Source organism: Balaenoptera musculus, chromosome 1, assembly GCF_009873245.2.
Source record: "Balaenoptera musculus isolate JJ_BM4_2016_0621 chromosome 1, mBalMus1.pri.v3, whole genome shotgun sequence".
NCBI classification, from domain to species: Eukaryota; Metazoa; Chordata; class Mammalia; order Artiodactyla; family Balaenopteridae; genus Balaenoptera; species Balaenoptera musculus.
This window is the reverse complement of record NC_045785.1, coordinates 131352016-131369206: the sequence shown is the minus strand read 5'-3', so window position 1 is coordinate 131369206 and position 17191 is coordinate 131352016. Positions and strand designations below refer to the sequence as shown.

The 17191-nt window shown below is 35.3% G+C and overlaps 1 protein-coding gene and 1 non-coding gene across 5 annotated transcripts in view; both read left to right on the top strand.

Moving 5' to 3' along the window:
* COP1 (COP1 E3 ubiquitin ligase) overlaps positions 1–17191 on the top strand; it is a 269081-nt gene that overhangs the window by 162629 nt on the left and 89261 nt on the right. For 3 of the 4 annotated variants that reach the window (XM_036847827.1, XM_036847847.1, XM_036847817.1), the window contains one exon: positions 8553–8669. The exons of the other annotated variant lie outside the window; for it this stretch is intronic. In XM_036847827.1, coding sequence (XP_036703722.1) covers positions 8553–8669 — 117 coding nt within the window. The remainder of the gene's footprint in view (positions 1–8552; positions 8670–17191) is intronic. 4 annotated transcript variants of the gene reach the window in all.
* On the top strand, positions 3428–3510 carry LOC118887418. Its single transcript, XR_005017996.1, has one exon. It is a non-coding gene; the product is annotated as a small nucleolar SNORD12/SNORD106 (small nucleolar RNA).

The window sequence follows — 17191 nt, the reverse complement described above, 5'->3', positions numbered from 1 at the left end:
AGTTGAAAGAGTAAAAGGATGAAACAAAAGAAAAACAATGAAAATTACTCCCAAACCTCTGGCTTGCAAGAACCCCTTTTATTAGTCTTATGTCCAGATACACAGGGATTTTCCTTAGTTTTTGCTGATTGAGGTACTGACTTTGCCTCTCTATGGGAGAATAGAGGGAGGAACAAAACGGTGTTCTCACCTCCATGTTGGTCACTTCTTAAGTCTTGAATTTCCTCCCCCAAATGACTGGTTTTCCTTATTATTCACATTCCTCAGAGAGTCACTTTCTGTTTTCTTGATAATTGTCCAGAGTAAACTCACAGTGAGAGAGACTGACAGATTACTCTGTCTTGGTTGGTACTAAAATTCCCAAATGCATTTAAGCCTCCCTCAAAAGTGTTACAGGCATACCTCATTTTATTGCACCTTGCTAATACTATGTTTTTTACAAATTGAGGGCTTATGGTAACCCTGTATAGAGCAAGTCTATTGGCGCCATTTTTCCAACAGCTTTTGCTCATTTCATGTCTCTCTGTCACATTTTGGTAATTCTTGCAAAATTTCAAACTTTTTCAATATTTTTATATGTGTTATGGTGATCTGTTATCAGTGATCTTTGGTGTTTCTATTGTAATTGTTTTGGAGTGCCACACACTGCACCTATATAAGATGGCAAACTTAATCGATAAACGTAGTGTGTGTTCTGATTGCTCCACCCCGTCCGTTCCTCTGTCTCTCTCCTTCTCTTCAGGCCTCCCTATTCCCTGAGACATAACAATGTTGAAATTAGGCCAGTTAATGACCCTCCGTTGGCCTCTAATTGTTCAATTGAACAGAAGAGTTGCACATCTCACTTTATTATTTATTTATTTTTTATAAATCAAAGTATAGTTGATCTACAATGTTTGTGTTAATTTCTGCTGTGCAGCAAAGTGATTCAGTTATACATATATATACATTTTTTTTCATATTCTTTTCCATTATGGTTTAACTATACTGAATATAGTTCTCTGTGCTATACAGTAGGACCTTGTGGTTTATCCATCCTATATATAATAGCTTACATATGCTAACCCCAACCTCCAACTCCATCCCTCTCCCATTCCCCTCCCCCTTGGCAACCACCAATCTGTTCTCTAAGTCTATGAGTCTGTTTCGTAGGTAAATTCATTTGTGTCATACTTTAGATTCCACATATAAGTGATGTCATATGGTATTTGTCTTTCTCTTTCTCACCTCGCTTAGTATGATGATCTCTAGGTCCATCCATGTTGCTGCAAATGGCATTATTTCATTCTTTTTTACGGCTGAGTAGTATTCCATTGTATATATATGTACCACATTTTCTTTATCCATTCCTCTGTTGGATGGGCATTTAGATTTTATCCATGTCTTGACTATTGTGAATACTGCTGCTTTGAACATAGGGGTGTATGTATCTTTTTGAATTATAGTTTCATCCAGATATATGCCCAGGAGTGGGATTGCTGGATCATATGGCAACTCTATTTTTAGTTTTTTGAGGAACCTCCATACTGTTTTCCATAGTGTCTACACCAACTTACATTTCCACCAACAGTGTACGAGGGTTCCCTTTTCTCCACACCGTCTCCAGCATTTGTTATTTGTAGACTTTCTGATGATGGCCATTCTGAGCACTGTGAGGTGGTACCTCATTGTTGTTTTGATTTGCATTTCTCTAATAATTAGTTATGATGTTGAGCATCTTTTCATGTGGCACATCTAACTTTAAATCAAAAGCTAGAAATGATTAAGGTTAGTGAAGAAGGCATGTTGAGAGTCAAGATAGGCTGAAAGCTAGGCCTCTTGCACCAAACACTTAGCCAAGTTGTGAATGCTAAGGAAAAGTTCTTGAAGGAAATTAAAAGTGTTATTCCAGTGAACACATGGATGATAAGAAAGTGGAATAGCCTTATTGCTGATATGAAGAAAGTTTTAGTGGTCTGGATAGAAGATCAAATATTCCCTTAAGCCAAAGCCTAATCCAGAGCAAGACCCTACCTCTTTTCAATTCTGTGAAAGCTGAGAGAGGTGAGGAAGTTGCAGAAGAAAAGTTTGAAGCTAGCAGAGGTTGACTCACGTGGTTTAAGAAAAGAAACTGTCTTTACAACATAAAAGTGCACAGTGAAGCTGCAAGTGCTGATTAGAAGCTGTTGCAAATTATCCAGAAGATCTAGCTGAGATAATGAAGGTGGCTCCACTAAACAACATATTTTCAATGTAGATGAAACAGTATTATGCCATCTAGGGTTTCCATAACTAGAGAAGTCAGTGCCTGGTTTCAAAGCTTTAAAGGACAGGCCGACTCTTGTTGGGGCTAAAGCAGCTGGTAACTTGAAATTGAAGCCAGTGCTCATTTGCCATTTTGAAAATTGTAGGGCCCTTAAGATTATGCTAAATCCACTCTGCCTGTGCTCCTTAAATGGAACAACAAAGCCTGCATGACTGCACATCTGATTACAACATGGTTTGCTGAATATTTTAAGTCCACTGTTGAGACCTCCTGCTCAGAAAAAAAGATTCCTTTCAAAATAGTACTGCTCATTGACAGTGCTCCTGGTCATCCAAGACCTCTGATGGAGAGAGACAATGAGATTAATGTTTTTTTTCATGCCTGCTAATACAACATCCATTCTACAGCCTATATAGATCAGGGAGTAATTTCAACTTTCAAATCTTATTATTTAAGAAATACATTTTGTAAGGCTATATCTGCCATAGATAGTGTGATTCCTCTGATGGATCTGGGCAAAGTCAATTGAAAACAGAGAAATTGTTCATGAAAGGAAGAGTTAGTAGATGGGGCAGACCTCACTGCTGTCTTACTTTAAGAAGTTGCTGCAGCCACCCCAAGCCTTCAGCAACCACCATTCTGATCAGTCAGCAGCCATCAACTTAGAGGCAAAACAGTCTACCAGTAAAAAGACTCAGATGATGGTTGCCATTTTTTAGCAATAAAATATTTTTTAATTAAGGTGTGTAAAAATTTTTTTTTTGGATATAACGCTACTGCACATTTAATAGACTGCAGTATAATGTAAACATGGATTTTACATGTATTGGGAAAACAGAAATTTTGTGACTCCCTTTATTACAGTACTTGCGTTATTGTGGTGGCCTGGAACAAAACCCTCAATACAGGAATGCCTGTATTTACTGTTTCTTAAATATATTTATCACTCCTTGACTGTTTGGTGATTTTACTTATAAAATATAGCCTTTATAATAATTTTATAGTAAGAATATTTTAAATTACTTTTAATGTATTTTACACGAAAATATTTAACATTTTTTATATTTGTTGTTTAATCAATTTTTAACCATTATTAACAATGGAAGTTATTTTTTCATTGCATAATTACTCATTCCTTACAAATAATATTTTTCTGATTTGTATATTTTAAAAATAGTTTAATTCCTCATAAATGATGACTGAACTTTTTTCCCCGACAGATCAACCATGTTGATCTAACTTCTCTAAGCCAGTTATAAGATAAAAAGTTTAAAAAATAAATAAAAACTGTTTACTTCCAATTATATGTGCACATATTTGCATGTTAAAGAACTGTCAATACCTAGCAAGGTAATCAGAAAAGAGTTTCATGAGCCATTTTATAAGTTCTTTTGGGAAAATGTATTTTCCTTTTAAAATACATAACCTAAGAGTCATTTCCAATAAATAATCTTGCTTTTGAAATAGAATAAGCACATTCTTTAAAGGTTTTTTCCCCTCCATATATGAGTTTGAAGAATTTAGGCTTTAGGACACCCTAAATTTAGCCTGATTTATTCCAAATTTTCATAGTTGTATATGTTAATGTAAATGTAATATAAAAGTGCTGAATTTGAAATCTTGGTAAATTTTAAAAATTAATTTTACTTAACTCATACTGAATGAAATGCTTCCACTTCTTATCATCAGAGGACTAAAAATTGAACTGCAACGTAATAAATAAACAGCATTATGATAACAGTTATCATTCCCATAAGTTATAACTCTACTAAGTATAATATCTCCTGGATCCAAATGAAATTAAAAGGCTTGTGTTGGCCAGCATCCCAGATGGACCCCAGTGATCTTTGGCTTCTATTATTCCCACACTTGTTTAGTTCCCCTGCTTCCCCATTGCTCCAGTCTGCATGATACCAGAATACTGTAGAAGTGAAGGTATGTCCCTTCTGAAATTAGTTTATCTGTCTTCATCATTCTCTTTCCGTTCACTTGGTTTGGGAGAAGCTAGCTGTGTCATAAGCCCAAATGGTGGGGAACCGAATCCTCACGCCAAGAGCTGTGTTGAGTGAGCTTTGAAACGAATCCTTCAGCTCAGCTTTACTGTGACCTCTGAACCTTGAGACGGTGAGCCAAAAGCACCCAGCCAAGCTGCTTGGAGATTCCTGATTCTCAGAAACTATGTGACATAGTAAATTTTGTTGTTTTAAGTTGCTAAGTTTTGGGGCAATTTGCTGTGCAACAATAGCTAACTAATGCGACAAGGCCTGTTTTCTCTTTGATGAAGTTTAAAAGAAAAACTTATGTTTGATAATTAGCACTGTCAAAGTACACATCTTTGTGTTTAATCTTTTACCCTTTTTTAGACTTATCAAATAGTATAGATGTTTATGATAGTTTTGGGTGAAGCAGCATTCTCCCTTTTAATTCATTCTGTTTTCTGTAGGATCTAGACAGTAGTTCAGAAGTGCCTTCAGGAGTACCAGATATGAATCATACTCATACTTGCACATTCTCATTAAAGACAGGCTTTCTTACTGTGTCAAACTCCTGGGCCTGTTTCCTTTATCTTTTACAATGAATTCTTTCTTAGGAAGCTTTGTGCAAATAGGTATACAGTGGACCCAGTCTGAAAAGCTCAGAAACATAAATCCTGCACTTTGAAATTGGTACTGACATTATTATAGATATGTAATGTGTTCTGTTTTTGGAAAAAATAATTTTGAACAAAAGAACTTACGGAGTGTTTAACCCAGACCTTAAAGATTTGTAGATGATAAACCTCACCAATCCTCTAGGGTAGTTGGATTTTTTAAGATTCAGGACTTTTTAATGGGACTTAAGATTCAGGTGATACTCAAAAAAACCAGAAAAACAAAAAAACAAAAACCTTTTCTTTACCTATTAACATTAATGAAACTTGTAATAAAACACTTAGTTATAAGTAAAAAATTCATTTCCTAAAGGCAGCTAGATAGTATTCAGAACAAGTTTTTTTTTTTTTTTTTTTTTTTTTTTTTTTTAGTCTCCTACATTTTGACATGATTTTCCTAAGGGTCACTATTTTGATTTTTTGCTGAGTGTCACAGGAGACTATATAAATAAGGGCAATGTGTTTTGTTTGCTTTAATTGCCTTAGCTCTTCATCTTGAGGATATTTTCTTTTAAATTCACTTTTGTTTTTTCTTGCCAAAAGGAATTTTCACAATAAATGTTGAGACTATAATTTTGTAGTTAAAAGAAATTCTTACTATCAGACTTTTAAGGAGAAAGGAACCATAGTTCCTTATTGTGAAGAACATCTCATTTATATTTGTCTTAGACATTTTCTTTTTTTTTTTTTGGCCACACCACGCAGCTTGTGGATCTTAGTTCCTCTTAACAGGGATCAAACCCAGGCCCCTGGCAGTGAGAGCACCAAGTCCTAACCACTGGGCCGCCAGGGAATTCTGTCTTACACATTTTCTTCCGGTACTTTTACTGATTTCTTTCTCCGAAAGATTATACTATTTTACCTTTTGACCTATGATGTTATCTTAGGATATTAAGTTGATTTTAATGTTATTTCATCATATCTGTTGTGTTAGTTCCCTAGGACTGCCATAGCAGTGTACCACTACCTGCCTGGCTCCTACAATAGAAATTTATTCTCTCACAGTACTGCAGGCTTAGAAGCCCGGAGTAAGGTATTGGCAGGGCCATTCTCCCTCTGAAGACTCTAGGGAAGACTCCGTCCTTGCTGCCTTCCTAGCTTCTGGTGGTTACGTAGCAGTCCTTGGCATTCTTTTACTTGTAGCTGCATCCAATTTCTGCCTCTCTCTACACATCGCCTTCTTCACTCTTTGCATCTGTAGCCAAGTCTCCCTCTCCTTATAAAGATATAAGTCATTGGATTTAGGGCCCATCCTATTCCAGTATGACCTCATCTTAACTTGATTACATCTGTAAAGACCCTATTTCAAAATAAGTTGACACTCATAGGTACCTAGTGTTAGGACTTCAACATATCTTTTTGGGGAAAACAATTTAACCCACAATACCTGTTCTATTTAATAACTAATAACTTAAGAACAGCATTATATTCCTTGTGCATTTTTCTTTTCTATGCTTTATATATTCAGTGTATCTTTATAGTATTTTAAACCTTAGGTATCCTTACAGTTCAGACAGTTATATTAGATTCTGATATCTTACGTGTTGAGAATTATAACCATGGTGGTTACCATTATGTCTTATTTTTAAAATGTAAATGATTACTCCATTGAGAAAATTACTTTGAAATAAAAAAGAAGACCTCACTTCTAAGTTAGCTGTTGTTCTGTTAGTTCTGGTTCATTTTTGTGACTACTCATATTTAATAGTCATAAAACACTGATATATAACCCTTGTTTGTAAAGGTTCTTAGTGATTAGTAGTGAGGTTATGGAATTAGTAGGTGCTCCATAAATATTTATTGTGGATTAACTTTGGCTTGCCACGCTGTTAGAGTACAGTTCTACCACTTGATATTCTAATCTATAAGTACTATTTGACATGCAGACTTTTAATTACAGCTAGCCATCTCATCTCAGAATTGTGTATCTTAATTGCCTGAACAATGGTATGTTGACTGAAATAGCACATGATTCCTGTTGGAAAATAACGTGAAACAAATCAAATATTTCTATTTAAAACTGTTATTTTTTTGTTTTAGTAATGAGTATCTTATGTTTCTCTGGGAAGGCTAATAGATTCATCAGGTTTTAAATAACTTTTTTTAATGATTAATTTTTATTCAGAGGTTTCACATATTTAAAGAAATTTTCTGTTCTTGTGAAATTCTATTCATAGAAGATAAATGATCCTGTTCACACAGAGGAAGTCTCTATTCTTATGAAATAACATTCATAGAAGTGGTAGTTGTTGGAACCATTTTTATGTTTTTCACTCCTATTTAAAGATCACTGTATTAATAATCCTAAAAAGATTCTAAAATTTTATTATGCCTCCAGCTCTATATTTTGGTTTTCAATTCTGCTTTACACATTAGAATCACTCAGAAAGCTTTTTTTTTTTAATTAATTTATTTATTTTTGGCTGTGTTGGGTCTTCATTGCAGTACGCGGGCTTCTCATTGCGGTGGCTTCTCTTGTTGTGGAGCATGGGCTCTAGGTGCGTGGGCTTCAGTAGTTGTGGCACGTGGGCTCAGTAGTTGTGGCTCGCAGGCTCTAGAGCTCAGGCTCAGTAGTTGTGGCGCACAGGCTTAGTTGCTCTGCGGCATGTGGGATCTTCCTGGACCAGGGCTTGAACCCGTGTCCCCTGCACTGGCAGGTGGATTCTTAACCACTGCGCTACCAGGGAAGCCCCCAGAGAGCTTTTTAAAAAACCACCAATACCTGGACCCCATCTGGGCACTGTCCTGACGAGACATTGGGACCCATAGAACGATGGGTTAGGAAGGCTTTTGTTGTTGTTATTGTTAATGTTTGTTATTAATCCTAATGTGCAACCAGGATCATAACCTATATCTTGAAAGTCTGTTTGTATTCTAGTGTCTACTAAGACATTTTTGTTTAAAAATGATATGCTTGCTCTGGTAACTCACAAGATAACATCTCACTTTTATACTTCTGTTTTCAGATCTGACCTGCTCTGATCAGTCAGCTTTTCACTCCCTAATCCTTACAAATCTCAGTATATACCATTGGAATGGACTAAATATCAAATATTAAAGCAAAATTTTGAAGTTCAGCTAAGCAATTCTGTCACCTGTTACTTTAGACGTACTAAATCATACAACTAAGTTCCCATGTAAAATTTTAAAATCATGGAATTCTTAATTGAAAGATGACATAAGAACTGATCCCACGTACTTTAAAAGATATTTGTGTATATATCATATATACAATCTGATATATATCGTACATGTGAAAATGTGTGTGTACGTGTGTATGTGAGGTTCTCAAAAGTGTAATAGGTTGGACGATAAACCATGTAGTTGCCCTACTCATACACGCACACACACACTATTTAAAGAATACTAAGGCAAATACACATGTATTTCAGATTGCTTTTTTTTAACCTGTCTTTTATGCCTTAGGTATGAGATGTATTGATTATGTAATGTTTTCTGACTTTGAAACTAAGCTCTGTTGGTTTAAATATACTGTTCTATTATTCATTCATTCAGTTTAAACATTTTTGATCCTAGTAAACCAAAATGCTTAGATTAGTATGAAAAGACAGCTGTGGCAATAAGCAGACTTTCTCAGTTACAGAAGCATTGGCCTATGTATTGTTTATTTTCATTTTTATTGTTCCTTACTCTTAGTGAAGCTATGGTCTACCAACCTAGACAACTCGGTGGCAAGCATTGAGGCGAAGGCTAACGTGTGCTGTGTTAAATTCAGCCCCTCTTCTAGATACCATCTGGCTTTCGGCTGTGCAGGTAAGAAATGAAAGATTTGTCTTCTTTTCTCGTTGGTTTTCATGACTAAGATAAAAGAACGTTTTAAAATGAATAACTTTCTTTGTAGGTTTGAACTTTATGTTCATTATTATACTCTAAATTAGAACTATGTAGTATGCCATTTTTACTCATTAATTGCTGTGCCTTAATTTCAGTGTTCTGTCTCCCATGTCTAATACATAGAGATGGGTTTGTTGATTATTTTTGTTGTTGTTCCTCTGAGTCTTTGCATGCATGAATAATGCTTATTTGTTTACAAACTTAGGTCATAATGATGTTTAAACAATGAAGCTGTATTGTTTAGACACAGGAAACCTTTTTTTTTTTTTTTTAATTAAAGGAAACCTAATAATTCCTTCAACAATTATTTATTGAGTGCCTACTGTGCATAAAGCACCCATCTAGGGGCAGTGAATAAGACAGATAAAGTCTTGTATTGTGGAGTACATGCTAACATAGTAAGTACTCAAAAAAAAATCATACCAAAGAATTTTTTGTTAAAGTATTTTTCTTAACTAGGGTGACCAAATGTCTGGATTTGCCTGGAGCAGTCCTAGTTTATATTATATTTGTCTTACCATCATAATTACTGATAGGGATTTCTTTCATTCTCAAAAGTGTTATGCGTTGGAAGATAAATTATATGGTCACTTTTACTCATAATTCCTTTGTCTTCTATATCTGATTTCCTACCTTGAATGTTTGCTAAAGCAGTAAACACCTGTAATTTAACTTTAGCATTGTTAAATCTCCTTGATTCTTGATTCCTTTTTTTATTGATAATCTCGAGTAAAAAAAAAAAAAAGATAATCTAGCACCATATCATGAACACAATATTACCTTTTAAAAAGGTAAATTTAAATCTTAATGTATCATAATATCTTTTCCTTATTCCAACTTACTATTTATTTCACTTGCATACTGACATAATTCCATAATTAAATTCCAGGAGGGTATGGATGAACATGTATATGTGGGTAGAATTCTCTTTTCATTAGCAGATAGATTTTTTTTTTTTTTCCCACATGCTGCTCTTTTCCATTGGGACCTACTATTCCCTTATTTAAATCCCTGTTTTGTCTCTGACTAGAAATGTTACTTTGGGCAAATTGATTAACTTCTCTCCCCAAGTTCCTTATCATTAAAATAGAGATAGCCTTTTGGGTCTCTTACGAGGATTATGAAAGGAAGATGCTGTCTGTAAAGCTCTTCGAACATGATGCTCAATAATTACTTAGTTATTATTATTAATTAATATTTTATCAGTCATTTAATTAGAGTAGCTTTTTTAGTTTTTAATATTATAAACATACTCACCAATGGCCATCATTTTTTTTTTTTGGTTCTCAGTTTTTATTTCTTTTTTAATATCTTTTTTGGAGTATAATTGCTTTACAATGGTGTGTTAGTTTCTGCTTTATAACAGAGTGAATCAGCTATACATATACATATATCCCCATATCCCCTCCCTCTTGCATCTCCCTCCCACCCGCCCTATCCCACCCCTCTAGGTGGTCACAAAGCACTGAGCTGATCTCCCTGTGCTATGCTGCTGCTTCCCACTAGCTATCGATTTTACATTTGGTAGTATATATAAGTCCATGCCACTCTCTCACTTCGTCCCAGCTTACCCTTCCCCCTCCCCGTGTCCTCAAGTCCATTCTCTACATCTGCATCTTTATTCCTGTCCTGCCCCTAGGTTCTTCATAACCTTCTTTTTTTTTTTAAGATTCCATATATATATGTGTTAGCATATGGTACTGTTTTTCTCTTTCTGACTTACTTCACTCTGTAGGACACATTCTAGGTCCATCCACCTCACGACAAATAACTGTTTCATTTCTTTTTATGGCTGAGTAATATTCCATTGTATATATGTGCCACATCTTTATCCATTCATCTGTTGATGGACACTTAGGTTGCTTCCATGTCCTGGCTATTGTAAATAGAGCTGCAATGAACATGTGGTACATGATGACTCTTTTGGAATTATGGTTTTCTCCAGGTATATGCCCAGTAGTGGGATTGCTGGGTCGTATGGTAGTTCTATTTTTAGTTTTTTAAGGCACCTCCATACTGTTCTCCATAGTGGCTGTATCAATTTACATTCCCACCAACAGTGCAGAAGGGTTCCCTTTTCTCCACACGCTTTCCAGCCTTTATTGTTTGTAGATTTTTTGATGATGGCCATACTGACTGGTGTGAGGTGATACCTCATTGTAGTTTTGATTTGCATTTCTCTAATGATTAGTGATGTTGAGCATCTTAACATGTGTTTGTTGGCAATCTGTATATCTTCTTTGGAGAAATGTCTATTTAGGTCTTCTGCCCATTTTTGGATTGGGTTGTTTGTTTTTTTGATATTGAGCTGCAGGAGCTGCTTCTAAATTTTGGAGATTAATCCTTTGTCAGTTGCTTCATTTGCATCTATTTTCTCCCATTCTGAGGGCTGTCTTTTCGTCTTGTTTAGTTATTCCTTTGCTGTGCAAAAGCTTGTAAGTTTCATTAGGTCCCATTTGTTTATTTTTGTTTTTATTTCCATTTCTCTAGGAGGTGTGTCAAAAAGGATCTTGCTGTGATTTATGTCATGGAGTGTTCTGCCTATGTTTTCCTCTAAGAGTTTGATAGTGTCTGGCCTTACATTTAGGTCTTTAATCCATTTTGAGTTTATTTTTGTGTATGGTGTTAGAGAGTGTTCTAATTTTATTCTTTTACATGTAACTGTCCAGTTTTCCCAGCACCACTTATTGAAGAGGCTGTCTCTTCTCCACTGTATATTCTTCCATCCTTTATCAAAGATATGGTGACCATATGTGTGTGGGTTTATCTCTGGGCTTTCTATCCTATTCTGTTGATCTATATTTCTGTTTTTGTGCCAGTACCATACTCTCTTGATTACTGTAGCTTTGTAGTATAGTCTGAGGTCCAGGAGCCTGATTCCTCCAGCCCGTTTTTCTTTCTCAAGATTGCTTTGGCTATTCGGGGTCTTTTCTGTTTCCATACAAATTGTGAAATTTTTGTTCTAGTTCTGTGAAAAATGCCAGTGGTAGTTTGATAGGGATTGCACTGAATCTGTAGATTGATTTGGGTAGTATAGTCCTTTTCACAATGTTGATTCTTCCAGTCAAAGAACATGGTATATCTCTCCATCTGTTTGTATCATCTTTAATTTCTTTCATCAGTGTCTTACCGTTTTCTGCTTACAGGTCATTTGTCTCCTTAGGTAGGTTTATTCCTAGGTATTTTATTCTTTTTGTTGCAATGGTAAATGGGAGTGTTTCCTTAATTTCTCTTTCTGATTTCATCATTATTGTATAGGAATGCAAGAGATTTCTGTGCATTAATTTTGTATCCTGCAACTTTACCAAATTCATTGATTAGCTCTAGTAGTTTTCTGGTGGCATCTTTAGGATTCTCTATGTATAGTATCATGTCATCTGCAAACAGTGACAGCTTTACATCTCCTTTTCTGATTTATATTCCTTTTATTTATTTTTCTTCTCTCATTGCTTTGGCTTAAACCTCCAAAACTATGTTGAATAATAGTGGTGAGAGTGGACAACCTTGTCTTGTTCTTGATCTTAGAGGAAATGCTTTCAGTTTTTCACCATTGAGAATGATGTTGGCTGTGGGTTTGTCATATATGGCCTTTATTATGTTGAGGTAAGCTCCCTCTATGCCTACTTTTTGGAGGGTTTTTATCATAAATGGGTGTTGAAATTTGTCGAAAGCTTTTTCTACATCTATTGAGATGATCATATGGTTTTTCTCCTTCAACCTGTTAATATGGTTTATCACATTGATTGATTTGCATATACTGAAAAATCCTTGCATTCCTGGGGTAAACCCCACTTGATCGTGGTGTGTGATCCTTTTAATGTACTGTTGGATTCTGTTTGCTAGTATTTTGTTGAGGATTTTTGCGTCTATGTTCATCAGCAATATTGGCCTGTAGTTTTCTTTCTTTGTGACATCTTTGTCTGGTTTTGGTATCACAGTGATGGTGGCCTCGTAGAATGAGTTTGAGAGTGTTCCTCCCTCTGATATCTTTTGAAAGAGTTTGAGAAGGATAGGTGTTAGGTCTTCTCTAAATATTTGATAGAATTCGCCTGTGAAGCCATCTGGTCCTCGGCTCTTTTTTCTTGGAAGAGTTTTAATCACAGTCTCAATTTCAGTGCTTGTGATTGGTCTGTTTATATTTTCTATTTCTTCCTGGTTTAGTGTTGGACGGTTGTGCTTTTCTAAGAATTTGTCCATCTCTTCCAGGTTGTCCATTTTATTGGCATATAGTTGCTTGTAGTAATCTCTCTTGATCCTGTGTATTTCTGCAGTGTCATTTGTTACTTCTCCTTTTTCATTTCTAATTCTGTTGATTTGAGCCTTCTCCCTTTTTTTCTTGATGAGTCTGGCTAATGGTTTATCAATTTTGTTTATCTTCTCAAAGAACCAACTTTTAGGGTTATTGATCTTTGCTATTGTTCCTTCATTTCTTTTTTTCTTTTCTTTTTTTTTTTTCTTATAATCATGTCATGGGGAAGGTCTTATTTCTTTTTTTTAATTTAATTTAATTTAATTTATTTTTTTATACAGCAGGTTCTTATTAGTTATCCATTTTATACATATCAGTATATATATGTCAAACCAGTCTCCCAATTTATCCCACCACCACCCCCACCACCGCCACTTTCCCCCCCTTGGTGTGTCCACATGTTTGTTCTCTACATCTGTGTCTCAATTTCTGCCCTGAAAACCAGTTCATCTGTACCATTTTTCTAGGTTCCACATATATGCGTTAATATACGATATTTGTTTTTCTCTTTCTGACTTACTTCACTCTGTATGACAGTCTCTAGAACCATCCACGTCTCTACAAATGACCCAATTTTGTTCCTTTTTATGGCTGAGTAATATTCCATTGTATATACGTACCACATCTTCTTTATCCATTCATCTGTCAACGGGCATTTCGGTTGCTTCCACGACCTGCCTATTGTAAATAGTGCTGCAATGAACATGGGGTGCATGTGTCTTTTTGAATTATGGTTTTCTCAGGGTATATGCCCAGTAGTGGGATTGCTGGGTCATATGGTAGTTCTATTTTTAGTTTTTTAAGGAACCTCCATACTGTTCTCCATAGCGGGTATATCAATTTACATTCCCACCAACAGTGCAAGAGGGTTCCCTTTTCTCCACACCATCTCCAGCATTTGTTGTTTGTAGATTTTCTTATGATGCCCATTCTAACTGGTATGAGGTGATATCTCATTGTAGCTTTGATTTGCATTTCTCTAATAATTAGTGATGTTGAGCAGCTTTTCATGTGCTTCTTCGCCATCTGCATGTCTTCTTTGGAGAAATGTCTATTTAGGTCTTCAGCCCATTTTTGGATTGGGTTGTTTGTTTTTTTAATACTGAGCTGCATGAGCTGTTTATATATTTTGGGGATTAATCTTTTGTCCGTTGTTTCATTTGCAAACATTTTCTCCCATTCTGAGGGTTCTCTTTTCATCTTGTCTTTAGTTTCCTTTGCTGTGCAAATGCTTTTAAGTTTCATTAGGTCCTATTTGGTTTTTTTTTTCTTTTTATTTCCATTACTCTAGGAAGTGGATCAAAAAAGATCTTGCTGTGATTTATGTCAAAGAGTGTTCTTCCTATGTTTTCCTCTCAGAGTTTTATCGTGTCTGGTCTTACATTTAGGTCTCTTATCCAGTTTGAGTTTATTTCTGTGTATGGTGTTAGGGAGTGTTCTAATTTCATTCTTTTACCTGTAACTGTCCAGTTTACCAAGCAACATTTACTGAAGAGACTTTTTTCACCATTATATATCCTTGCCTCGTTTGTCATAGAGTAGTTGACCGTAGGTTTGTGGGTTTATCTCGAGGCTTTCTATCCTGTTCCATTGATCTCTATTTCTGTTTTTGTGCCAGAACCATATTGTCTTAGTTACTGTAGCATTGTAGTATAGTCAGAAGTCAGGGAGTCTGATTCCTCCAGCTCTGTTTTTTTCCCACAAGACTGCTTTGGCTATTCGGGGTCTTTTGTGTCTCCATACAAATTTTATGATTTTTTGTTCTAGTTCTGTAAAAAATGCCTTTGGTAATTTGACAGGGATTGCATTGAATCTGTAGATTGCTTTGGGTAGTATAGTCGTTCTCACAATATTGATTCTTCCAATCCAAGAACATGGTATATCTCTCCATCTTTTTGTGTTGTCTTTAATTTATTTCATCAGTGTCTTATAGTTTTCTGCATACAGGTCTTTTGTCTCCCTACCTAGGTTTATTCCTAGGTATTTTGTTGTTGTTGTTGTTGCAGTGGTAAATAGGAGTGTTTCCTTAATTTCTCTTTCAGATTTTTCGTCATTAGTGTATAGGAATGCAAGAGATTTCTGTGCATTAATTTTGTATCCTGCTACTTAACCAAATTCATTGATTAACTCTAGTAGTTTTCTGGTGGCATCTTTAGGATTCTCTTTGTATAGTATCATGTCATCTGCAAACAGTGACACTTTTACTTCTTCTGTTCCAATTTGTATTCCTATTATTTCTTTTTCTTCTCTGATTGTCATGGCTAGGGCTTCCAAAACTATGTTGAATAATAGTGGTGAGAGTGGACATCCTTGTCTCGTTCCTGATCTTAGAGGAAATGCTTTCAGTTTTTCACCATTGAGAATGATGTTTGCTGTGGGTTTGTCATATATGGCCTTTATTATGTTGAGGTAGGTTCCGTCTATGCCCACTTTCTGGAGAGTTTTTATCATAAATGGGTGTTGAATTTTGTCACAAGGTTTTTCTGCATCTATTGTGGTGATCATTTGGTTTTTGTTCTTCAATTTGTTAATATGGTGTATCACATTGATTGATTTGTGTATATTGAAGAATCCTTGCATCCCTGGGATAAATCCCACTTGATCATGGTGTATGATCCTTTTATTGTGTTGTTGGAATCTGTTAACTAGTATTTTGTTGAGGATTTTTTCATGTATAATCATGATTGATATTTTTCTGTAAATTTCTTTTTTGGTAGTATCTTTGTCTGGTTTTGGTATCAGGGTGATGTTGGCCTCGTATAATGAGTTTGGGAGTGTTCCTTCCTCTTCCTTTTTTTGGAAGAGTTTGAGAAGGATGGGTGTTAGCTCTTCTCTAAATGTTTGATAGAATTCCCCTGTGAAACCATGTGGTCCTGGACTTTTGTTTGTGGAAGGTTTTTAATCACAGTTTCAATTTCATTACTTGTGATTGGTGTGTTCATATTTTCTAATATTTCCAGGTTCAGTCTTGGAAGGCTATACCTTTCTAAGAACTTGTCCATTTCTTCCAGGTTGTCCATTTTATTGGCAGAGTTGCTTGTAGTAGTCTCTTAGGATGCTTTGTATTTCTGTGGTGTCGGTTGTAACTTCTCCTCTTTCATTTCTAATTTTATTGATTTGAGTCCTCTCCCTCTTTTTCTTGATGAGTCTGGCTAATGGTTTATCAGTTTTGTTAATCTTCTCAAAGAACCAGCTTTTAGTTTTATTGATGTTTGCTATTGTATTCTTTGTTTCTATTTCATTTATATTTGTTCTGATTTTTATGATTTCTGCTAACTTTGGGTTTTGTTTGTTCTTTCTTTAGTTCCTTTAGGTGTAAGGTTAGGTTGTTTATTTGAGATTTTTCTTGTTTCTTGAGGTAGGATTGTATAGCTATAAACTTCCCTCTTAGAACTGCTTTTGCTGCATCCCATAGGTTTTGGATTGTCGTGTTTTCATTTTCATTTGTCTCTAGGTATTTTTTGATTTCCTCTTTGTTTTCTTCAGTGATCTCTTGGTTATTTAGTAACGTATTTTTTAGCCTCCATGTGTTTGTGTTTTTTACGTTTTTCTCCCTGTAATTGATTTCTAATTTCATAGCATTGTGGTCAGAAAAGATGCTTGATATGATTTCAGTTTTCTCAGATTTACTGAGGCTTGAATTGTGACCCAAGATGTGATCTATCCTGGAGAATGTTCCGTGCACACTTGAGAAGAAAGTGTAATCTGCTGTTTTTGGATGGAATGTCCTATAAATATTAGTTAAATCTATCAGGTCTATTGTGTCATTTAAAGCTTGTGTTTCCTTATTAATTATCTGTTTGGATGCTATGTGATTTGTTGTAAGTGAGGTGTTAAAGTACCCCACTATTATTGTGTCACTGTTGATTTCCTCTTTTATAGCTGTAAGCAGTTGCCTTATGTATTGAGGTGCTCCTATGTTGGGTGCATATATATCTATATTTGTTATATCTTCTTCTTGGATTGATCCCTTGATCATTATGTAGTGTCCTTCCTTGACTCTTGTAATAGTCTTTATTTTAAAATCTATTTTGTCTGATATGAAAATTGCTACTCCAGCTTTCTTTTGATTTTCATTTGCATGGAATATCTTTTTCCATCCCCTCACTTTCAGTCTGTATGTGTCCCTAGGTCTGAAGTGGTTTCTTGTAGACAACATATATACGGTTCTGTTTTTGTATCCATTCAGCAG